At 44.2% G+C, this 25,806-nt stretch overlaps 1 protein-coding gene across 2 annotated transcripts in view; it reads left to right on the top strand.

Annotated features, from left to right (window-relative positions):
- The window catches only part of Tnks (tankyrase), a 332,402-nt gene that overhangs the window by 41,718 nt on the left and 264,878 nt on the right, over positions 1 to 25,806 (top strand). For both annotated transcript variants that reach the window (XM_075676418.1, XM_075676419.1), the window contains exons 3-5: positions 10,105 to 10,313; positions 14,468 to 14,562; positions 25,036 to 25,102. In XM_075676418.1, the coding sequence (XP_075532533.1) occupies positions 10,105 to 10,313; positions 14,468 to 14,562; positions 25,036 to 25,102 (371 nt within the window). The remainder of the gene's footprint in view (positions 1 to 10,104; positions 10,314 to 14,467; positions 14,563 to 25,035; positions 25,103 to 25,806) is intronic.

The raw sequence follows: 25,806 nt of genomic DNA, 5'->3' as shown, positions 1-25,806 counted from the left end.
ATTAGTCTTGCAGCGTGCGCAGCGTATGTCGAGCGCCTTTGTGCAGGAAGCTCGTAGGCTAGGTTGTTCCACGAGTGATTCGGAATTGACTGACAAACCGTGGCTCTTATCGCACGCTCGACCTGGCAACGAAAGTCGAGGTTTTGAAGGAAGTTGAGAAGGGAGGTGCCGCCAAACAAGACATAGCGCGGAAGTACGGGATCAAGCCGAACACGCTCTCTAACTACATCAAGAACAAGCGCACAATAATGGATGCATTTGAGAACGACAAGTTCGAGACTTCTCGGAAGCGAATGCACCCAGAGTTGGAGAAGGCTCTGCTGGTTTGGATTAGGGAGGCCAGGAGCAACAAACGTCCTCTCAGCGGAGACATCGTTGCGATGAAAGCCCGAACGCTTGCAGCAATGTTGGGGATCGATGACTTCGTTTCGTCAGATGGATGGCTGACGCGCTTTAAAGGGACACTAAAGGTTACTATTAAGTCAACGTGGACTGTTGAAATACCATCACAGAAACCTCGAAACGCTTGTTTCGTGCCAAGGAGAGACTTATTTTAAGAGAAAATGCGTTCTGAAGCGTCCGCGTACCTCTAGCGCAGTTCAAATCGCCCGCCCTCCGATCGAGGAGTACTGACATCATGGTCTCATAGTGACGTTGCGTCATCGGTGAGTAGAACGGCGTCTGCAGACGGCGCTACGGCTTTTCTGCGCAAAACGCGAACGCGCAGCCAGAAACAGAGCCAAGACAGAGCCGACAGCAGAGCGAAAGCGGGAGTATGGTGGCTAGCGGAAGGAGAAACGAATTACGTCCCACATTACGTCCCACGGTACACGGAGAGTCCGTTTTCGTTAAACTATAGGCTGCGGCGAGCTCACAGCGTGGTCGGCGTGGTCTATGAGAAGCGACGAGCCTTTTCGCATTCGCAACAGGGCATAAAAATGTGCGAATCGACGCAAAACTCGGCCTAGAAACGTGCTTCGCCACAGCCAGGGCTCAATACGACCCAAGCTGGCACGACCCAGATGTCGTTTCCCGCACCGCCACCAGGCGCCGCTACTATACCTCAAACTCCAACGCAAGACGCCCATAAGCTGGTACTTCATTCTATGACGCTAACTTCGACGCTCGTCGCAATGTACCCTGACACCGACAGATTGGCTCGCGATGGTGGGCTCAACTTCAGCGATTTGAGCACCGATGAGCGCGACCTGCTTCTGAGGGCTCGCACTGCCGGCGTCGTTGAGTACTACGACGGCGGCCTCGACACCGGCTCTCCGGAGCGGGAAAGCAACGAGGGCTTCCCACGACATCACATGGACGTGGCATTCTCGCTGCTTGTTCCAAATGAAAGTTTCGCGAGCCAGCGGAACCCTCACAGCACGACGCGATAACGAAACTACTGAAACTCCAAAGCGTGCGCGGCGCAGAGTCGGGCGCGCAGAGTCGAGCGAAAACGAAACCTTTCGAATACCCATATTACTGAAGGGTAACGTCAAAATGTTTTTTCTTAGAATCGAATAGACGTAGACAAGTAGCATTTTTTTCCGTCTTATAATCGAATGAAATGATATTTTTAATACAAGTAGTTGAGTATTAGTAACACAAATTATGAGGAGTCCTTTCGTCATCAGGCTAGTACCGGAATGTCGCTGGGGGGTCTCAAATCGTGTCATGCATTTACCTCAATTTCTCGGTTACTAAAGCTCTGTTCGCGATTATATTGACGCCTTAGACGTTCTAGAACATTGCTCTACCACTTTAACTTGAGTTTCTGGTAACCTTTAGTGTCCCTTTAAAGATCGCCATGACCTAGTTTTCAAGAGCGTGTGTGGTGAAAAGGCGTCCGTTAACCAGGAAACATGCGCCACGTGGAAGGACGGAAAGCTGCGTGAATATCTCGCCGGATACAGACCGGAAGACATCTTCAATGCAGATGAGACTGCACTCTTCTATCGGCTTCTACCAGAGAAGACCCTGACATTAAAGGACGACGACTGTGCTGGGGGCAAACGCAGCAAGGAGAGAGTGTCGGTGCTGATAGCGGCAAACATGACTGGCACGGAACGATGTCGGTTACTTGTGATCGGGAAAGCCGCGAAGCCGAGATGTTTTAAAGGCGTGAAGACGCTGCCTGTGGACTATGAGGCAAACAAAAAAGTGTGGATGACGGCCGAAATCTTCAAGAGCTGGATAAGCAAATTGGACCGCAAGTTTGTTGCTTCGAACCGCAAGGTGTTGTTCCTTGTCGATCACTGCAGTGCTCACGTGAATGTGCCAGCCTTGAGTGCAATACGCCTCGCATTTTTGCCTGCAAACACAATGGCTGTTTTGCAGCCAATGGACCAAGGCATCATCAAGAATGTTAAAGTCCTGTACAGGCGGCACCTCCTCGAGCGCATGATTTTGTGTATGGATAGCTCCACAAAGTACAAGGTGAGCCTGTTTAGTGCCATCCACATGTTGGCGTGAGCATGGGATCGTGTGAAGCAAGAAACAATCGCAAACTGCTTCAGGGCTTGCGGTTTTGTGGCAGCTTCTTTGGAGGATGCCTCTGAAATTTCAGCGGAGGAAGCGTCAACAAGCGAGCTTAACGGCACTGATTTTGGTGATGCTCTCGGGGACGTCAATTTTGAAGATTACGTCGCCGTAGACAAGGCGGTCGAAACGTGCGGTGCGCTGACGGATAGCGAAATTGTAGAGATTATTCGGCCCCAGGAAGCGACCCAGGAAAGCGACGATGACGTTGAAGGCGAGCCGCAACCTAAGGCTGCCGATGTAGCTGCGGGCCTTGCTCTCGCGGAGCGCTTCTTTGCCGCTGAAGGTAACGCGGAAGAAGCGTTCCGCCACATCTACAGCCTGCAGAACTTGCTTTCAGCAGCGCGATTCGGCAAGAAGAAGCAAAGCAAGATGACCGACTATTTTTCTAGAGAAAATACTCGATTTCGCCACAAATAAAGTGCTGTTTTTTGTGTTTTGTGCTTAATTGGAAGTTTGTTTAATTCTAAGTTTTTTGCGGTCGCCGTGAACTTCGTATTAACGGGAGTCGACTGTATGGTGCAAAGAGCGATTGAACGATAAATGTTAAGCATATCGTTAAGAAACAGTAAGAGAGTGGTGTGGATCAGAGAACAAACGGGGATAGCCGATATGCTAATTGACATTAAGAGAACGAAATGGAGCTGGACAGGTCATGTAATGCATAGGTTATATAACTGGTGGACCGTCAGGGTTACAGAATGGGTGCCAAGAGAAGGGAAGCATAGTCGAGGACCGCAGAAGTCAAGATGGGCTGATGAAATTAAGAAATTCGCAGGTGTTAGTTTGAATTGGCTGGCGCAGGACACTGGTAATTGGAGATCGCTGGGAGAGGCCTTTGTCCTGCAGGGGACATAAAATAGGCTGATGATGATGATTTACAAGCATGCCTGGCTAATATGCCTGGTTGTTCCTGTGCCTCAGCTACAGAACTTACTGTTGCTGCTGCTTATTTATGTGTGACACGAGCACTGTGAACATTTCTTTCCTTCATTCTCAAATCGTCTGCACTTTCTTTTCTTAGTGTGCATCCCAGTTCTCGCTAACGTGCAGCCTTGGCAAGTGTAAACATCCCAGAACTAACCTTGCCTTAAACAATAACTGTTGTCATGCGACAAAATGACTAATTTGTATATTTCCCGAGGTCCTTTACCAGTATGCCATTACACTTCAAGAAATATCCTTTTTGGTCACACATGGATTTCAAACAAGAGATTAGGCAAACTCATGTATTGTTTTCTTTTTATGTTTGAACTGATGCTGAACTGTAAATATGAAGAAACATTCATATGATTTGCTATAAACACATGACACGTATCTCAAGACTAGCAAGCCAATACAGCATTTATCAAGGATTTTGTGGGGTATGCTCAAACCCAAACAAATTCTGGCGTGTCATCTCCACGAAATCACAAACTAACCAAATAAATCTTGTTGACTCAGATGACGAATTAATAAGCCCTAATCATTCCGCAGTAGCCCTAAATGAATTCTTCATGTCGGTATTTCACGTCGCTAATCCCTGCACTATGGAACCTTTACCTAGCTTCTCGGCAAGAACAATGCCTAAAGTGCAAATAAACCCGGAGGGCATATTTAGTCCAGTTCGCTCTTAAAATATCCTCGGCTGGCTGCGATGACATAAACACCAAATTACTTAAAAGCACTATAAATCTCACTACTAAAATTTTGTACCTTATATTTAATCAATCTTTAAACACAGGCAATGTGACCGACGATTGGAAAAAAGCGAAGGTAGGTCCCATTTTTAAAGCAGGAAGGCACGATAACCCTACTAATTACCGTCCGATCTCTCTAACCAGTGTCCCATCTAAGCTCCTTGAGCACATTATAGCATCTAACCTAATGGATTACCTAGAATTAATCAGTTTTTTTACCCTTTACAACACGGTTTTCGTAAATCTCTGTTTTGCGTAACTCAACTAGCCAAATTTTCGCATGACCTACTACTACACATGGATGATCACCTTCAACTAGATGCACTATTTCTAGATTTCTCAAAGGCCTTTGATAGTGTGTCCTACAACCATCTCCTTGCAAAATTATCTTCCCTTGGTATCCGCCCCAAGATTATCAAATGGATTGAAAGTTTAACAGGACGCGTTTAGTTATGCTATGCTAACAATTTTCGGTGAACCCTTACCAGTGTAATTTCTGGTGTCCTCCAAGGCGCTGGTTTATCTCCTCTATTCTTTTTGATTTACATAAATGACTTCCCACTAACATATCAATAAAGCTGCAGCTTTTTGCAGACGATTGCGTTTTTTATAACCCCCTTCATACATCCAACGCCACAATCGCCCTACAACACGACCTTGACATTATCCCTTCTTGGTGCAAAAAATGGCATATGCCTCTAAACCTCACTAAATGCAAAGTAATATCCTTCACGCACAAACACACCACCGTACAGCACACTTATCGCATTAACTCTGTTCCTATTGACCACACGTACTTACAAATATCTAGGAGTTCATTTGACGCCATCACTTTCATGGGTGAAACATATTCAAACAATTCGCTGTGAAGCTTCACGCACACTAGGGTATTTGCAACGTGACTTAAAATCCGCATCTTCAAAAAAAAAAAAAAAAATCCAGCATATTTAACGTATGTGCGATCCGAACTTGAGTACGCATCATCCATCTGGCATCCCTCGCACGCTTATCTCACCAATGACTTAGAAGCCGTACAAAACCACACTGCTCGCTTCATTACGTCACAATATTCAAGACATATCAGCATAACCAGCCTAAAACAAACTTTGTCTCTTCCATTGCTTGCTTCACGGCGTGTAACTTCTCGTCTTTGCCTGCTTCACACTTTCTTTTACTTCACCCAGTCGGGACATGCCTTCTTAAAACGCCCGTTCAGAACATCATCCCATTTATCTCATACTTGCCCCTTGGCAGCGATAAAGTGCCGGACGACGGCGATGAGCAGCTCATTCTTCCCCCATGCCGTAACACTTTGGAACGCACTCCCGGATAATATTGTTTCATGCAGAGACCGCAAAACATTTCGCGAAAAACTAAACGATTTTGATAATGCCAACGTAACCACCTAAATACCACACTTGTCTTATTAATGTTTATTTATTGCCTCGTTAGTACTGTTTATATGTTCCTTCTTTTTTGCAATTTTCTCTCCATTTTGTACCTATTACAATCAATGTGCACTTTCTTATGTTACTATCTTATGAAGCTGTGCAACTTTGATGTATGCCCCCCTTATGTAATGCCTGCGGGCCCTTAAAGGGACACTAAAGTGAAAAATGATTTCTTCTGCATCAGTAAATTACCGTTCTACTACACCAAAACACCACTCTTACGACGATAAGACGTTTGGTAAGCCAGAAAAAGCGCAAGAACGAAATACGGGTGGCGACGCCTACTTAAGTTCCCGCACCTGGGGGCTGTGACGTTATGGATTTTGATGGCATCTTCTAGGGCCTACTAATTATATACAGCAGTACAGGTTGACTACATTGTGTTATAAAGGAACCAAATAATAAACATGGCAAGTTTCGGGAACATTTATTCAGCCAAAGCGGCCCAAATGCGAAAACCTACTTTGGAATCCCTGATGTCACGCTGACGTATCGGCGCTGGGGTTTCGGCGCGAAATTCAAATACTGATACTTGGACCTTCATTTTCTCATCTAATAATAAAACTATTTTTTTTGCAATGACTGCCTGCAGGGTTCTCAAACAATGCTTCGTTAGTCTAAATTGATTTATTGTTTTGCTTTAGTGTCCCTTTAAGGTTAAATAAATGAAATGAAAATTTTATTTCTGAACCCAGTGTTGTTTACCCTGTAGTAGCAGCCAAAGTCCACACAATGGCCTTGTTGTAGCAGACATTAGCTTCTCTTCAATGCGTGGAGTGCCTTGCTTTGCACAGGCACCATCCTTTTTACTGTATGCCTGGAAAAGAAATTTTGACTCCATCAGTAATTGAACAAAGAACAATTTTGCTATGTGAAATGCAAAAAACTGTGACATTGTAATGGTTTGTGACTGCAGAACACTTGCAAACGTGTGCTTAAATGAGTGCTTAAGCAGCATGTTAATTAACCCCACAAAGCTCAAACACTGTTCTACGTCAAAGAAAAAAGAAAAAAAAAACTTGCTCACACGTATTTCTGGTCACAGAGAGTATGTTAGTATGAAGAAAACAGCAAAATTATAATTCAGTAAAAATGAATTAGTATGATAATTACTTAATCAGTAATTCATTTGCTGAACTATTCTCTACTGAACACTCCCTCCAGAATATCAGAAAGGCTATATTGGCTGTACATTGGGTTTACAGCACAAAATGAGATTTTTCAGGCATCAAATCCAGCATATCAAAAGTGGTATGTTGGGCTTTGTGGGGTTAAATAAATATTGCTACTGTTCATAACATTGATGCCTGCCTAACTACAATGGGTGTCAACAGCTTAAGTATTATTAGGATCACAAATGAGAACATTTATGGGCTGATTTATACACTAGGAGTGATCTCACTACTAGTTCAACAAGCAAACACATAAAAAGACATGAAGCTATTAGGACTGATGTATATATTTTTTCTCCACGAACGTCATGTACCGCTTCACTACTGCAAAAATAAATAAATAAATAAATACCCTAAGGTAAACCAAACTGAACACAAAGAACATTTGGAACTAACAAGAATAAAATATGGTTGAATTATCATGCTTGCAATTGTTTGATACAGTAAATTCAGTACTTTCACTTCAATTTACCGAAAGAAAGATGTTGCCGGCGGGTAGAAAATACGCCACTCAGTCGTCCATGCCCACGGCTACAAGATGAAAAATGTGACGCAGGTTCCGATATTTCTCTTTTTTTTTCGTGATTTTATGTGTATAATGACCGCCTGCTGCGAGTGTACAGCATTTTTCACATCCGCTGTCGTACAAAGTCTCCTTAATGTGACCAAACAGCGCAACAAAGGGAGACAAGAATTAGAAGTCAACACTGACTCACAACAGCTTGCTACTAAAGGTTTATTTCGGTAACAGCAACGGAAGGTCCTGACAGCAGATATGTAATGCAGGATATAGTTCATTAACTTGTCTCTGCCGGAAAGTTAACGAGAGCAATATTACATAACGATTCAGGCAGCAATATTACATGACTCACCGGTACTGCTGTCCTCAGTTGCAGAATACGGTTCCCATTTCGATGCAGACGCGTAGCTCATGACCAAAACCTAGCTTTTGGGCTTACATGTCCACTTGCAAACACGTCACTTCACCCCAAGTTAAATAACGCGAGACATTGAAGTGCAATAAACTAGTTTTAGCAACAAAAAAAGCAACCAGTCTAGTGTATGAACAAATGAATCCGTGCCGCCGTGCACTCGAAAATACCGGTCAAAATTTTAAATCCAGGCTAGAGGTCACGTGGGAGATCAATGATGCTGAACGCTATTTGCATTTATAGTGACAAAGAAACAATAAACTTACTAATAAAGAGTACAATATCTAATTAACAATGCTAATTTTGTCCTTTTTTTATGTAATAAAAATGCTTCGATAACTGTACGAGAAAGTTTGTAAGATAAAATTTCACTTATTACGGCGCCTCAGCGAGAGATATTGAAGCAAACCCGGGCATCCCTTGAATGCTTCTATTATGCTTGTCTTATTAGCAGTGGCGCGCAGTCAATTTTTTCGCCCTCTATGGATTTTTGTTGAACTTGAGAGAGTGCTACCCTTGAGCAAGCAACAGAGCAACGTACGAGCAATCTGCGAGCGGTGCAGTTGACGCGATCCATTCATGTTTCGGAGGGTGGGGTGGCGCAGAGCTATGGGCGCAGTCCATTTGTGTTCGGAGGGGTGGAAGGGCGATGGGAAAGAGCCACGCGAATGGCTGAAAAATTAGCGCACGGCATCTGTTGGAGAAGCGGCGCATTGTGCAGCGGCTCGAATTTCTCGTTTAATTTTTTTCTTTTCCAAAGATTTCGCATTTCACTACCTTTCGACTCGGACACCGAGCAGCCAGGCTTCATCGTTACGACCAATAATGCAGCATCGGGGCATTGTAGTAAGCGGGTTATTTCACCATGGAAAACATACAAAAGTTGACAGGGCAGTAGTTTCTTATTGTTATAACCGATATATTGTTAAAACCGGTATCGTTATAAGTGGCTTCGACTGTACTGGTATTTTTTAACTCTTTGTTGCGTGAAGAAAAATAACTTTGTAAATGACTTTGATGTTGGAGGTGAAGTGTAGTTTCTGCATGGCAAGAAAGATGGCAACTTGCAAACTGTTTCATGCTAGCACATACAAATTTAGGCGCCCATGTGTTCTGGCCAGGGCTTGGTATATGGTGTCAAGTCATTCATGGTACAGAGTCTAGGTGCCATCGATAGTCTGAATTGAACACAATAGGTGAGGGTGTGCTAATGGAAGTTGAGGCTGAATTTTGCATGAATTTTAATGTAGGTGCTGGTGACTTGTTAATTCTTATATATATAATTTTTTTAAAGGTGTACATATAGAAATAGGGCTTAGGTATGCGTGCTGTGAAAATAAAACTGTTGCATTGAATATCAGTTGATTAAATAAAAGTGTGACATCAACCAACCACATGCCTGTTACTGACTTGTGGCTTGCACCAGTTCATGCCAACGCTGATGGAGTCACCAGCCATCTGTTGTTGTGTTTTGTAAATAAATGTGAGCTTAGTGATGTCTGTTATGTATTCTCAACATACATCTAAAATTGGAATTAGGGTCCCCTAAAGTTGGAGGAAGTGATTAGGCATCCCTGTTGTAACAGGGGCCCTGCAACTAAATCTGCTTAGTCTATAAATCTGCTTAGTCAATATACGGTTCTATCGCAAACATCTGAACCTGGTAATTTTCCTGTACATGCAGCTTCAAGCCTACAATTTCACTCAAGACCGCTGCATTTTCCTTTGACTTCCCAAAAATCCTTGCCATTTGTCTATTTCTAATCAGTGGTGAAAAAAGTCGCTATTGACCAGATATCTTTACCAGAACAAAGCTTGGAAGAACACAGGGCATATAGTTGATGTTTTTTAAGCCATTGCAACTAGGCAGTGCTTTTGGCAGGACCATGAGTGGAGAAGTCTCATGTATGACAAGGCACCATCTGGTGACAGAACAGCATTACTACATTGATACTGTGGCCCCTGAGATTGGGCACTGCAACAGACTGATTTCGGAGACTGCCGATTATAACTCAAGGTGCGAGAGCAAGAGGGTGTTGTCCTGAATCAGCACAGGGACGTAGCTTTGGGGACAGTAGGTGAGGGAGACCAAAAGTGTGCGGGAAGCATTTGGTTGCCAGTAACTCCACTTGTACCCAGTGCATTAAAAAAACTTTTATTGGAAAATATTTATGAGCACATGCCCTTGAATACCAGGCACAATCTATAACGAAATTTCATTTAATGTATATAACTATGTATTCACTACAATGATAGAATTTCCGTGCACATATGCAAGACAGAAGGGACAACTTGACAGTGATGTGTGTGAATATTCTTGTGCTTTCATTTGCAGTGCTTCTGCAGCATGGGGCAGACGCATCTATCCGCAACACAGATGGAAAAATTCCACTGGACCTGGCGGACCCATCGACCCGTAGTGTGCTCACAGGGGACTACAGAAAGGATGAGCTGCTCGAGTCTGCTCGCAGTGGCAATGAGGAGAAGCTTCTGGCACTGCTCACATCTATAAATGTCAATTGCCATGCCAGCGATGGCCGCAAGGTATTCATTGTGGACCAAGTCTGCTTGGAGGGACTGACAAAAATACAGTGGCAATTGAAAGGTCCCAATGCTATCGATAGAATTGGAGTGGTTTGATTACAAATTCTAATTGATGCACAATTGGTACAAAGGCCCTCTACATGACCACAAATTGGTATGCTTATTGTGACTGCCATAAATGTGCAATGCTTCTTGTTTAAAAATACTTTTCTGGTGTTTTGCTAGCCTTTGACTCCATTTCAATGCATATTATGAAGAAACAAGTTGTGTGGAAAAGTGCCATCATATTGGTGAGCTGAGCAGTTGGCAGCCCTTATTTCATGCTTTTGTGTGTGTGCAAATGTACAAGACTTAGACAAAACCAACAGAGCGATATGGTATTTCTGAGGCCTTCTCGCATCATGTGGATAGTCTTCATGACTCAGGGTACCCAGATCACGCTGTCTTGTGGAGTTGCGAAAGGTTGCTGAAATGTGGAAATACTTTGGGAAAAGAAAGTCAAGGTGCTGAAAAACTTGAGAAGAGAAACATCGTGATCATGCCTTAGGTACATAATCTGTCACATGGCCTAAAAACTTTAATGATGGCAAATATAAATACCTGAAAAAAAAGTTTTTATTTTCTATCAAAATGTGCAAAACACCTAAATAAGTGTATTCAATGAAAACTAAAAATACTTTGTGCAATCTTTTTCAGCAATATGGGGGGTACACCACGAAACTGAAAGTGGGCTTCACCCCAACCCACCTATGACTTCGTTTGAAATTTGTACTGACAGCTTTCGTTATATCTGAACCATAGGTGTACAATTAATTTGCTTTATATCACGTGTGTGATACCGCTGCAGCCGAAGGTCTTGCATCAGTTTGTTTCCTCTGACCGGGCTTTCACAAGAAATTGAGTCGTGTGCCAAACTTCTTCCTCGGCCTATATTCCTGCTCTAAACCATTAAATGATGCTTGCTGCCTGTCATTTAGTGTTGGCTAAAGACATTTAGCCAGAAACCTTGGACTCAATACTGAAACTCATAAATAAAAATTCTTGTTTTCTGGCATGTTAGTGATAGGCAACTATTGTCAGTTAAAGGTTAAGAATGTAGTGGGTCGGTATGGAAGTAGAAGTAGTTTTTCACACCTGGCAGACTAAGTACGATTTACCTGGCTGTTGAAAGGTGGGCATACCAAAGGTTGCTAAATTCAGGGGTACTTTGTGAGGTCAAACATGTTAATAATGTCTCCCACGAAACGAATGATTTGTAGGCTTTTTTTTGTCTTCCTGTGGCTGAGTGTACATAGGCCAGACGGGTTAATGCATTGATGTTAACCTAAGCGAGCATGCTTTTTTGCTTAACAAAAATGATTGTGCAGCTGTGTACACGCATTGCTGTGTTTGTAAAGGCCCATCATTATTTGCCAACACATGTATGCTGTTTAAATACAGGGATTAGGACATAAGAATGGTAGTTGAAGAGGCTCACATCGTGCATCACACTAGCCAGGTTTCAGTAGTATCACTCTTGCAAAAAGAACTTGCGTGCCTTGATAGCTTGTTCTGGGGACGATGCTAGCTGGTGGTGCATGCTTTTGCTTGTGTGCATATAAATGATATTCATTTGATGTGTTTACACAAATACCACATTGTGTATAAATAAGAATTAGTTGCAAGTCAAAACTTGTCCCGTGGCATTCTACTTCTTAGTGTTGTTTTTTTTTTTTTTGCTCTGTTGCTACAGAACGCAGTTATACCAACTCACCCAACTTTCCATCCCATTACTTGTACCCAATAACTAAGGACGACACAAGAGAATGAAAGCTCAAGTATGAGTCTTTGTTAGCACGAACTTGTTCGCATTTCAATTTTGCACAGTCGTTATGTCGCGGCATGTCTTATAACTCCCCACAGTCACATATGGTTGCCCTTTCCTGCACTTGTTTATTGGCTTAGTGAAGTACCTCACGGATATAAAGCGCTTGACAAATGATATTTCCCACGACTGCCATAATCAGAACAAACCTTAAATTTGGTGCAGTTCTGACGGTGCGCACTCTGCCCTGCTCCTTGTTTTCTTTATTTCTTTTTCTTTTCTTATGACACTGCATGTCCGGCATCCTATTAGTTAGGACTTAGAACGATCACGCAGATTTCAGTGACAATGTGACTAGCTTGCTGGAGTGCAACGGAAGTGCAGCATTGAAACGGCCTTAAAGGGATACTAAAGGCAAATACTAAGTCAATGTGGACTGCTTAAATACCATTCCAGAAACCTCGCAATGCTTGCTTGTGCCAAAAAAACAGTTATTTTACGAGAAAAGTGCATCTGGAGGGTCCGAATATTTTTTTCGAAATTCAAATCTCCCTCCACCCAACCGAGGTATGGCAACTTTGCATGTGCCATCGCCGCCCTTTGCTGCCATCGGTGAATAAAACGGCACCCGACAGATGGCGGTACTGAGCCAAGACAGAGCGGTGGATTAGCTGCTGCAGCTGCTTTTCGGTCAAGTGGTGTAGACCATTTGGCCATCCCGCGACATCTTATGGAAGTTAAATTCTCTGCTACTTGCAGTTTGTGTGAGTTTCGCGAGCCAACAAAACCAGCGCGCAGCACTATGTGACAACGAAACTACTGAGACTCGAAAGCATGGGTGGCGCAATGCCGAGCGAAAACGAAACCTTTTGACCACCCGCATTGTTGTCAAGGACAACTTCAATTAGTTCTTTTTTCTAAAAATGAAATAGAACTGGACAAGTGGCATTTTATTTCATCTTGGAGTACAATACAATGATGTTTTTTGCAATGAGTGCTTGAGTTCTAGTGACAGAATTTAACTGAGGAGAGCTTTCGTCATCAGGCAGATACTTGAATGTCGCGGGGGAGTCCCTAATCATGTCCTGCATTTACCTCAGTTTCTCAATTATTAAGGCTCTGTTCGCAATAATATTCACGCTTTAGAGATGCTCGAGCACTAATCTATCACTTTAGCTTGACTTAATGCTTGCCGTTAGTGTCCCTTTAAGGCAGCCACTTGTTTTTGGCTTCTCTCTTATAATGGCATATGAGTGATATTGCACTGAGTTATCGCTGTTTCCATTGTAGGGCTACATAAATGCAATCATGATTGCAGATAAAAAAGTTCTTTATAAAAAGTTTTTCATGTGTGTTTTCACTGTGGTATCGGTTGCTAGTCCCATTAATACCTAACGTCATAAACTCTTTTAAGGTAATCGAGCATGACCCTTTCTGTGCAGGGGTAGTAGCTTTCAAATTGAACATAGGATCAAATTTGGAAAAAGAAACTACTGAGCAAAAGGTCGTAAGCTCGATTCCACCACATTTGCGCTTGTGCACTAAAGGGAGAACTATGGGAGTGAATTGACCCTTCTACATTACCAGAAGAATCCACGAAGGCTTGGTATAAGCCAGGAAGGAAAGGGGTGGGCCTTCCCAGACTAGCTTACGTTGATGTCATGGTTTTTTACTTTCTACACGGGCCTAGTTTCAGCAAAAATGGATTGCATTGCGATCCGAAGGAGGCCACTTGGCAAGACTGGGCCACAACGGCCCAGATACGAGCAAATACTTTGAAATTCATGGCATCACAGTGACGTACCAGTAGTGGAGTTTCAGTGTGAAATTCTTGCCAAGTTTGACCTCTATTTTCTCTTCTAATGCTCAACCAGATAAATCCAGAGTTGAACCGCCAATCCTGAATGTTGGTTTCGAAGTCATCAGAAGAGACTGATTCACACACCTCACAGTGTCTGTAGCGAGAGGTTGTCGAAAAAGCAGGAGACGGACTCAAGGTTGAATAGCACAGAAGAGGGCAGCTGTAGCACTTGCAACCCTGTATTCATCAAGTTATGGCTATGTCATCCGTGTCTATCAAAATCGCGGGCCACATACTTCAGGCTGATTGAGGAAAGCCTGCTGCTCGAGCAAATTGGTAGAGCTAATTTCCTCCTTATACATAGACTTTTGACATAGACTTCCCTATTTCACCTAAAAATTTCAGCTCAAGTGAAAAATAGTCAATGAAGCACCTTAGTTCTTATTTGAACATATCCAGGTGAAGTTCGATGCTTGATATTTCTGGACATTATGTTGTTGAACTACACTGCCTGAGAGTGGGGTTAACATTTGCTTACTTTACCTGCAGTCTACACCACTCCACCTCGCAGCAGGCTACAACAGAGTGCGGATTGTCCAGCTTCTCCTGCAGCATGGGGCTGATGTTCATGCCAAAGATAAAGGGTGAGGCTGCGTTCAATCATGTCTGCCAAAAGGACTTTTTTTGCAGCCCTTGGGACCAAGAACTAGACCATTACATATTGGAAAAATGAAATGTGACATTAATGCCATATGTTGTAGAGTGAATTAACAGATGACTTGAAGTGCTGGGTTGGTCCCGGTGGAGTCTTATGTATTTGAATAAGGAAGAACTCACCAATTCTACCTTCAAAAAATGCGTGGCGTAACGGTTATTTTGGAGAAAATTTCTCACTCCCATAGACTGCTTTTCAGACAAATTTGAGCCAAATGTCAAGAACTGGTGTGTTGCTAGCTGCAGTAGCTTCATGTACCATTGAGATCATTCTAGCTTTGCACGATACATGATATGTTACCATGATATGTTAGGCCTACAGTGCATGTGCAGCTTTCATGGAACCAAAGTAACTGCGCTGCGTGATCGTTTTATTTACAGTCAAAGTACGATTTTTTGAACTTCCTAGGGGCTGCAACAACGTCCAAAAAATGTCGGCATGACTTTTACTGCCCCCAAGGGCTCAAATCGCCGCAGGCACGTCTGAAATAGCTCTAAAGGCCTGCCAGTACACTTATTAGGCATATTGGTATTCATTTTTCGGACGTTATTGCTGACCTTAGGGAGTCCGAAAAATCTGACGTTGACTCTACAACTGAGCAAGAGGATGCTTCAAATGGTTCATAGGGTAAACACGTGGTGGAAGGAGGATGAGAACAGAAAGGACCGACGCATGGACGAATGAACGGGAGTGGAAGTGTGCTGCCTCTTTGAAGGAGCTTGAGCTCAAAAAACATTGTGTTGGCTGACGCCGAGATGTAGGTGTCCCTCATCCAAACCAAAATAAACTCTTTAATGCATGGGGGAGAGTATGTCAGGACAGCTGAGGTTTACTTTCCAGCTGCTGAGAGAATCTCAGTTGAGACAAAGTTTGGGCCTCATACTAATGAGCTTGCTATCAGTTGATAGAAATAGATCATATTTGAAACTATTTGTTTATGTGTGAATTTCTTTTTATTCATATTTGGAAATGTTAGACTCGATTTGCAAAGGGTTCTACCATTTATTTTTTTGAGGATCTTTTATTCACTGGGCATTTTACAAAACCTTCCCTTCCACTTTATTCTTGAATAAAATAAACACTACTCCTTACTATTCGAGCTGGATTAAGTAATTTTTTTTATTTTTTAACATGCTTACTAGAGAGTGACAGCATCGGGCGACATGGTGTCAGCCCGACTTGACGTAAAACAAAGTTCTGTGTCACTCTAGAAATTTTGCACAGGCACCCAGGGAAAACCTGCAAAACTCGGGGAATTTGAAAATGTCATCTTGGCACAACACCTTGTTTCTAGAACCTGCGTACCCCCTTAATGCTTAACGCATGCTTGCCACCAGTGCCGGGACAAAGGCAGCCTTGCAGACTCCAGAGAGAAAAAGACTCAACTGGCTCTTTGCAACAGTAACTTTACGTAGTTTACGCACCTTACTGTGACGTGATAGGAGAGCACGTGCATGCGATTCACTGCCGGGCAGCTGTGCGCGGCACAGGGGAGAGTCCAAGTGAAAAAGGGGTGGCCGTCACTTCGTCGGCTTAGTGGCCATAGTCAAGTGTAGCATCAAATTCGCGTGTCTCTTGGTCGCTTTTCTGCTGATCTTTGGTTTCGTTGCGTGCGATGGGGCCCTAAGTTGAGTTATACGCTTGCTGTGGGACAGAGTTCATCTGTTCACAAAATGGAAACTCTGATCGGACACCAATAAACTTTGACGTGCCGATGAGCAGGATGGTTGAGGAAAAAAATACATGCGACGTGCTTGTCAAAACAGCAGATGCCGAAAAGCAGCACTTCAATGGGATGTTTGTGATAACAGCAGACGGCTGGAAGCAGCTGCGAAGACGGGCTGTTGTAGAACCACAATGTGGATGAAGCAGCCAGCAACCTGGATGACAGGTGTGGTGGTTCCAGTGCGGAGCGAAGTGCAATAAAAATGCTGTTCCGCTTTGCAAATAGTGTACGTGTATTTTTACTGCAAAGATAAGTTACCTAATGCATTTTTCAAATCATTACCGTCTTACTTTAAAATTTTTGCCATTTCGAAAAAGTTTCCATAAAGCTTACCCCACATAATAAACCTGCCTCCCCCCAACCTTGCTTCGGTATTTTGGGGAAAAAAGTGTGTTTGTTAGGCAAGTATATATGGTACTTCATTATATCTAGAATTTTGTTGCATTGAAGCTTGTTATATCGAGTTATTGCTATCAAGGTTCAGAGCAAGTAGCAAGAGCTTATTTGAATCGAAACATATCCACTGCTATGTTGTTATGGTATCATGTGTGGTGACTGGGTCACAGATGCACACGGTGACACCTTAGCTGTCTGTTTCCAGCTCGAATCAGCAGAACTGGCTCAATGACCGTTAATTTCTAAGCGCTTCCAGAATTGAACAGTCAGCATACCGCATTTACCCAATTCTTTGCGCCCCTGAATTTAATGGGCACCACCTTTTTGCGAGTTCACAGTAAGGACATAAAGGTGCAACTGAATGTAACGTGCACCTGATTTATAAAAGAAAAGTGCAGCATGATTGCAAAAGACTACCTGCTGTGCTGGCTTAGTGGCTTTGGCATTGCGCTGCTATGCATGAGGTTGTGGGCTTGATTCCTGGTCTCGGCAACTGCATTTCAATGGGGTCGGAATGGAACAACGCTTACGTACCATGCATACATCATACCATACCACACCATACCATACCATACCATACCATACCATGCATACCATGCACGCAATACATCGTTTTGAGAATGCTTTATTTCTTATTGCATAAATTCAAACACAAAAAAAGGTAGGCAGCTATTCATGGAGTCCAGGCTACAAATTGCATGTTATAGTGGAGCTGTCTCACATGCAGTGCAATGGCAAGCGGATGCCGTCTCCGAGTTCTCTTGTTTGTGCTGGAGGTTTGACAGTGGTTGTTGCTTGTCAGGAAAGATAAAATTAAAACGTCAGTTTACTCTACTGACAATTTTGTATAAAAAACAAACTGAGCTGACATTTATGTCATTGGCGGCAGTGACACGCTCGGCCAGGCAGTTGGCATGGTGGGAAGCTGGCTGGCAGGCTGTTAATCTTAATGCTGTGCGAGGTAGAGCTGTAGTGCATTGAAACTGATGTTTGTTGACAGTCAGAATCTGGTAAACAGTGGACAGCAAGGCATTGTGCTACCATAGAATAAATAACTTTTGAGAAGGGAAACCGTACCTTCCACAGTGGTACAAAGAAGAGCAGCAGAAGTGTCTGGACCCTGCAGATGGCGCTGCTTAAACAGGAAGCAGAAATAAATATATTTTTAGAGCAAAATCCAGTATGGCTGTTTTTTACCTGTAGCATACGCTGGTATGCGCCGTGCTTGCCCTGCTGGCTTTGCGGCATGCCTTAGTGCCTTGACTGCCACGCAGCTGGTGTGTTCTAATTGCCAGGATACCAAAGAGCCTCTACTGACGCCCATACAAACAGTCTACTAGTGAGTGAACCAGATATGGGACTTTATTGTCAGAAAGACAAGCAGTACACCTTGTACCAGAGCAGAACTGTTGAGGTACTCTGAAACCCTTAACGCGAGCTCGTAAACTGCTCACTTTCATCATCGCACATGGCGGTCTGGTAACAAGCGACAACCACTAGCTCAAGCAGATTCGACAAAGTGTCCCACCTGTTCGCACCAACAGTCGCCATTGAAGATGAGCAACTTGCATTGTGAAGCAATCAGGTGATGCGGGCATCTGCTGCCACAGCCAACACAGCGACATGAACTACCTGTCATTTTAGCGTTACCTCCTTTCCAACCTACACATTTCCTTTTGTTCTTTCGGGGGCCACTAATGTGTTGCTCACACATCGTGCCCCACTTTCCCTTAATATGGACTTGGTCAGTTTCGTGGCCATCACCTTTGGGAACCACTTTTGCAGGCCTTTCCACCTACGTGGCTATCAACTTGATACACTTAAAACCATGTAAGGACATATGCTGGTCACTGTTCACGCCAAATCACGACCGAGGAAGGCCACAAGCATAATTTGCCCACGGCTGCGGCAGGAAAGGACGAACGGGGAGCACCAATCACAGTGCGTGTAAATTGGGAGTCTATGTCACTGTGTGGATTGCAGGAGCAGGTGCTTACCTCGAGAGACTGCTTCCCTATGTAACTGACCAGGCTGCCACATCCGAGGAATGTAACATGGCAACCATGACCGAGTGCGACAGTGTTGAAACGAGACTGCAATCAATCACTTCAATGTACCTTGCGTACTAACCCAGGCTATCAAGTAAGAAGAGCAATCCTGAACGAGACTAGGAATTAAATATGGGAATGAGAATGTCCGACACCAGAAACAAGAGTGCTGTGTTTGCTACACGACCAGGCCTTTCAATGCCGCTGTCAAGGTAACCATCAACTTCACGCTTAGAGTAATACGTTAAACCTCGATATAACGAACTTCAAGATAACAAAATTCGTGATATAATGAAGTATTTAACTTTTCATAACCTCTTCTCCATAGAACGCCATGTATTTAAACCCTCAGTATAAGGGAGTATGTTTGTATGTGATTTCAATATAATGAAATTTCGCCTCCACAGCAAAGGAAGGCCGAAGCAATAAATGGAAACTTTCGTGGACACAGATGGTCAAATGATTGAATTACAAGCGGCTGCTTGCAAACGCACCTCTCAAATTGCAGGCGCTGCTGAGCGACAGGAGCAACCACGGAAGTGAAGCCACATCATGTTCCTTATGAAGTCCAATTGCGATAAGATCCTATTTTACCTCGTGCACTTTGTGCTTTATGTGCGAGTGAAAGTGTGCGAGGGTGAGCAAGCAATATGGTGGCTTCACGAGTGCCGCCTTCCAGCGTGAGCAAAGGGAAACAGGGGGAAGGGAGCGAGCGCGGGGGGGGGGGGGGGGGGGGGGGGCGGCGGAGGGTGTTAAGTTGGCTTGTGTCTCCGCTGTGGCTGTGCATGGCTGCAAGTGTCGATACACAGCAGTGCACCTTGCTTTAGATGTAATCTGCCATTTGCGCAAAGAGTGGGCGTGCTGAGACTGCGTGGCATCATGTAAGCTGTCTTCGCATATGTTTAGCATTGAAGGTTGCATACGTAATCTCGAGTTTCGGTGACCTGTTGGAGTGAGACGCAGACAAAGAATTCGTTCCCCACTGCCGGCGCTTTTCGTGATAGCCTCATCCCAGTGTGGGCAACACTATCAGCCGCGGGGGTGGAGTGCACGCATAAGCGTGGCTGGCTTTGCTCAATTTGTACTGCCAATATGAAGATATCGTCGACATGGCATGAAACCGCATCATTCGGGCCGACCCCCAAATTCATAAAAAAGAATTTCTCATTCAAATTTGGTTTTTTCGATTGCCCAATAATTCGGAAAATTCAGCGGCCCCTTTCTGCGTAAGAAAAATCGATCGGCGACTGTGCTTATTTGCACAGACAATTTTAATACAACGGAATTTCGATATAACGAAGCAAACTGCCTACTTTGTTATATTGAAATTTAACTGTACTGCAGTTTTCGTTTTGGCAAGATTTCATCAAAGATGAGGACACATGCCCTGTCCATCACATCCCATTTTTTTTTCTTTTTACTAAATCCAGGATCTCTGGCATCAATCTAGGTTTCAGTGATATTGCCGATAACCAGGTTCCTAAAGGAAATACCTGAGGTTACTGGAACATATACAGGAGAAAAACCGTTGAGTGTCACAGACTGCTGTCTTAAGCGTAGATATTCGGCAAGCCAAGCTATGACACTGTTGTCCAATTTGTCGGCCCTAAGTTTTGAGATTTGAAGATCAGGACCCTGAAACGATTTTGACAATTTTGTACAAATGTACTGAATTGTTAGGATAGGTCCTTCTCGTCAGACACATCTAAGTGATCCATGTAAAGCCTCTAATTTATTATAAGGCTTTAAAAATGTATATTGCTACCGATCACAGCATGTCACTCGGCTGAATTTTCAGCCACCCCTGACCATTTCATGCAAGATGCCCTAATGACGCTAGTAGGGCAAGCTCTCTGATTGGCTGTCCAGGGTGTGTCATCGATAATTTTTCTAACTTTATGGTGAACAAATGTTGTTTGTAATAGTTGGAATGTTAGTTCATTTGTTTCTATAAAAAAGTAACAGAAAGAGAATGCACAAGCACAATTTCTCACTACACTTAAGGACTCCCGGCACACAGCAAGTGTCGTCTGCTTGTGTTACAACGTAAGCGATGACCATCAATCCGTCTACTAGCTAGGATATTTATGTGTACGAGGTGTAACCTTGGGAGTGTTAGCCAGCACCACTCAGAGCCATGGCAGGTGGATGTAGAGCACCCTTTTTTCGCTTGATGGCGTCAGGTGGCACATAAACTCGGGAAAGCAGGCAAGTGGCTAATAAACCTTTATATGCAACCTAATGGCATCTAGGCTGCCAGATTTTAGACCCTTGCAATGAATGAATGAAAAGAAGGGAAACACAAGGGCTTGATGTTTGTTAATCTCAACCATGTAAAGTCAACTGGCAATGGAGCCAAGAGATATATTGGGGTAATAAGCTGCAATTGAAATTGAAATATAGAAAATGACGAAGAAAAGTGAAATGAAAGTGGATGAAAAGATAAGATGTGGTTACTCTCTGTCGGTGAAGCTGGGGCAGGACAAAGAAAAGTCCATGCCAGTCCACACCAGGTAGCATGGCCGGACTGGAGCATATGAACGGGAGTGGGCACTCAATCCCTGTCATACACGCAGCTAGCGCTGCACATACGCACTGCAGTTGCATGTAGCTGTGGTCTGTTGCATGGTGTAGATACCCCGGCCGCTGCGGGGTATCCCGACGGCTCAAAGAGATTCCTCATATCAGGCACGCCATCTATGCCGATGACGTAACTGGGTCGGATGGAGAAATTTCAGAATCACTGCTGGCAGCGGCTGACGCAGTGCAGAAACACGCTCGCAACAATGGCCTCAGCTGTTCGCCGAAAAAATCAGAATTGCTTATAGTCCGGAACAAAAATTCCGCAAATACGGTTGCCAATATGCCCGCACACATTCAGGTGCAGGTAGCTGGACAACCGGCACCACCCGTTCCTAAAATCAGAGTGTTAGGATTGTGGATCCAAGAAAACACGCACAACCAAGAAGCCGTAGCACGACTCCAAACTACAGCTAGGCAATTACAGAACCTTCTCAGGAGGGTCTCCAACCGACGGCACGGAGTTAAGGAGAAAGATGCCTGCAGGCTAATCCAGGCTTTTTTTCTGAGCCGAGTGGCGTATGTCTGCCCTTACCTGCATCTCGGGAAGAGGGATTTGGAACGGATTAATGGTCTAATCCGAACGTTATTCAAACAGGCTCTTGGGCTACCAAAATGGACTAATACGGAGGCACTCTTGAGCCTAGGTGTGCATAATAACGTTGAGGAAATCATAGAGGCCCACAAATGGGCTCAAACAGTTCGATTATCCGGCACACACGCGGGACAGCGGATCCTCGACACCTTAGGGTATCGCCCAGCCTTAGACATCCCGCTACGACAGCGGATACCTAACACCATCCGGACCAAGATCATTATCCCCCCGCTTCTGAACAACATGAGCACTGAAAACAGCGGTAGACGCAAAGCTAGGGCGGCGGCACTTTGGCAATGCTACAAAAACCAACCCGCCATATACGTGGATGCTGCTCGCACCAGTGATGGTCGACACACCATAGCCGTCACTAATGGCAACGGACACACCATCAGCTGTGCGACGGTAAACACATCTTCCATTGTGGAGGTGGAAGAGGCCGCCATCGCCATGGGCACCTCCATTCCGGGCACCAAGATTATTATATCCGACTCGAAAACAGCGATTCGTAACTACACCTCAGGTTTCATTTCCCCTCGAGCATTTAGAATCATCAACAAAAATCTCAATCAATTGAAGTTGGTGTGGGTACCCGCTCATGCGGGCAACCCTGGCAATGAAGCCGCCCACCTAGTTCTCTGAGCAGCTAGTAACCGGTAGGTGGGCTTGCCCGACGGGGTTGACTGACACGAAGGTATCCACACCTATAACGAAAGGACCGTTTATTACCGCAAATCCAGGCAAATATATCCATCCCTGCACGAGACACTAACAAGAATACAGGCCACTAACGTCAGGAGAGTACAGACTAGATCTGTACTTAGTCCAAAAAGGCTAGCTGCAATGACCGGTGGTGAATATCCACCAAACTGCAAACATTGTAGCTGCCCCCTGGCGGACCAAGATCACATCTTGTGGGGATGCCAAAAGAACCCTCCCCCGAGAGAACTCTTTAGGCGAGCTCTCACACATGAAAAGTGGGAGACGAAGACGAAAACTTCCAACCCGCAAGACCAGATACAGTTAGGCGGAATGGGCTGATAGCGTCGCAGCAAAGCAGACGCCACGCTAGCCCACACCGCTGGGAAAGAAAACTCCCCTCAAACTTCGCAATAAAAGTTTTCTCTCTCTCTCTCTCTCTACGTCAACATCCAAAATCAAAGTTGATCTGCGTGCCATGGTGACGTTCAGTAGGCGGAGCGTTGTGGGCACGCCCTACTCTGCCATGGCCTTTGCAGTGCAAAGCATTGAAGAATAAACAGGAGCACCACAAAGAGGATTATATGTGACCTTTGACTGCCAATAACTCCTCTTCTGCTGATCGCATTGTACTTCTTGCGGCAAAGTATTTTTGGAGTAGTCTTCTTTTTTTTTTTTACTTCAAGTGCATCTCTCGACTTAAATTAAAAGTGGTTCAGGGCCTCTTTAAAATAGTGTTCAACAATGGATGACTGCACTGCAAATCAGGATCTAAGAGTGAGTTGGGTTGGTGGTTTCTAGTTGCATATTCAGCGTTTCTTTGCAAATAGTTGCATATTCAGTCTTTCTTGCAAGAATTGGCAAGAGCTAGCAGTGCCTCAGAAAAAGTAACGTTGCGCATTATAAGGCCGTTTTGCAGCGAAATAAGTAAGCATAGGGCCTCATGCCTGTAGCAGGTGACAAAAAGTGATGACCCCAACACTGCAGCGCTCCTGCCAGTGAAGGAAGGAAACGCAAACAGAGTCATAGTCAGCTCGCTCTGCAGACAGTCGGCGCCGTTGAGACACATTTCTTCCACCGTGCCCACAACCTACGCATGGGTCCCCACTGGCGACAAGTTATATTTTCATCTGCTTTAATTTTTTTCTTAGTTATTTTCTACATTTCAATTTCAACTACAGCTAATTGCACTTAAGCTTTCCTTAGCCTCATTGCCTGTTGACTTTATATGATATATATATATATATATATATATATATATATATATATATATATATATATATATATATATATATATTATATATATACACACACACACACACACACACAGTAAAAGCCCGTTAATTCTAACCACAAGGGGAAGCCATCACAAGGGGAAGCCGCTCCAGTTCGAATTAATGAAAATTCGAACTAATGTAAGTGAAGAACAACAGCACACTGTGATTTGGAAGCAGTAGGGCATGTCAGAAATTTGGTGTGTCAGAAAGTGATGGCGTGTGCTGCGGGCACACGCCATCTTCAAGTCACAGCTCTGAGTCCGACTGCGCCACACCACCGATGTCCACCGAAATGAACGTTAGCCGAGGCTTAACACCATCATTAAGAATCGTGACGGCCGGTACATCCTAAGCTGAAAACAGACGTGCACAACTGATAAAGACTGCGGAGACAAAGACGCTGAACATGTGAAAGGGGCGAAGGCCCCGATTTGTGGGTTCTTGATTGCAAGCGCAGCTGCGACACACTTGATTTGTTGTGTTTTGGTGCTTGCCGCACCATCTGCCGCACAACATTAGCAGCTACAAAAAATTTGCAAAGCCTCCGCGATTCGCGACGGGCAAGAAGTCTTGGAGGTCACGTAGAACGGAAAGGAGGCAGCCGCCGCTGCCTTCTGGCCGATCCCGCGCCGGTTAGATTTTTCCTGATTTTGCCATCTCTCGCTGTTCTCTCCGTTCTGGAGGTGATGCAGCCTTGTGTGTAGGCAGTAGGTGCGTTTCTCTGGCTGTGTGCCAGGCGCCAAGCCGCCGGCACGGTGGCGTGTAGTTCGAATTATCCGTGGTGGAACCTTCTCGCTTTTGAATTAACGGACTTTTTTATACATAGACTTCTGTGGAGCTTGGCCGGACCAAATAGTACAGTTCGAATTATCCATAAATTCGAATTATTGAAGTTCGAATTAGCGAGCTTTCACTGTGTGTATATATATATATATTGCTGTGGCATTATCACCTAGAATTTTACTATGATAAGTTCCACCGTTTGCGTTGCTGCCAAAGTTATTCGCTCAGATCTACTTGAGTATTGCATATTGCTATTTGTTGGGGGCTAACTTGGTGCATTGCTCACTATGTTTTTCAGTGGCCTGGTGCCTTTACATAATGCGTGTTCCTACGGCCATTTTGAAGTGACTGAGATGTTGATAAAGGTACGTGCTGCTCTTCTCGTACCAGTTCCATAGATGTGATTGCAATGCCAGTTGTGCCAGACTGTACCAAGCAATGAAAGCTTCTACATCATGCTACATTTTGTCAAAAATTGCGTAATTGATGCCGAAGGTTGCGCCAAGAAGAAAAAGAAGGTGGGAAGCGCTCACAAATCGCCATTCAGTCTCCCATGACATGTAGGGCCATTTTGAGTGGTCGCAAGAGCAAATGTACGAGTGCCCTGCATTTAAAAGAGGAGGAGGTTATGGGAATGCACCACAACATTTCTGAAAGTGAGTAGATGTGTATTGAAGAGAGTACAATACGGTAAACTTTCGTTAATTCAACCGTGACGGGACTGCTGAAATTGATCTACATAATTATCTGGCGACTCTATTAAGACCCAGAAGAAGATGTCAAAACACACAGCTGATTCATTTGGCAGTATTTGCCCGATTCTAACACAGCCGCGTATCACGCGTGCACACTTTCTACAAGTCCAACATAGAAATCTAACGTAGAAATGACATCAATGCTCCTAAACAAAGAAATCCATTGCGCCACTGATATTAATGGGCAAGGGTCCAAGTGTTGCACAATGGCAGCCGGTTTCCTAAAGTCAGCTTCGCTGCAGTATGTTTGTGTTTTTTGGTAAAGCATACAAACGCCGCAAAGGAGGTTTCAGTTTAGTATCCGATGGAATCGC

This window comes from Dermacentor variabilis, unplaced genomic scaffold (assembly GCF_050947875.1).
Source record: "Dermacentor variabilis isolate Ectoservices unplaced genomic scaffold, ASM5094787v1 scaffold_12, whole genome shotgun sequence".
NCBI lineage: Eukaryota > Metazoa > Arthropoda > Arachnida > Ixodida > Ixodidae > Dermacentor > Dermacentor variabilis.
This window is presented reverse-complemented; position numbering and strand designations above follow the sequence as displayed.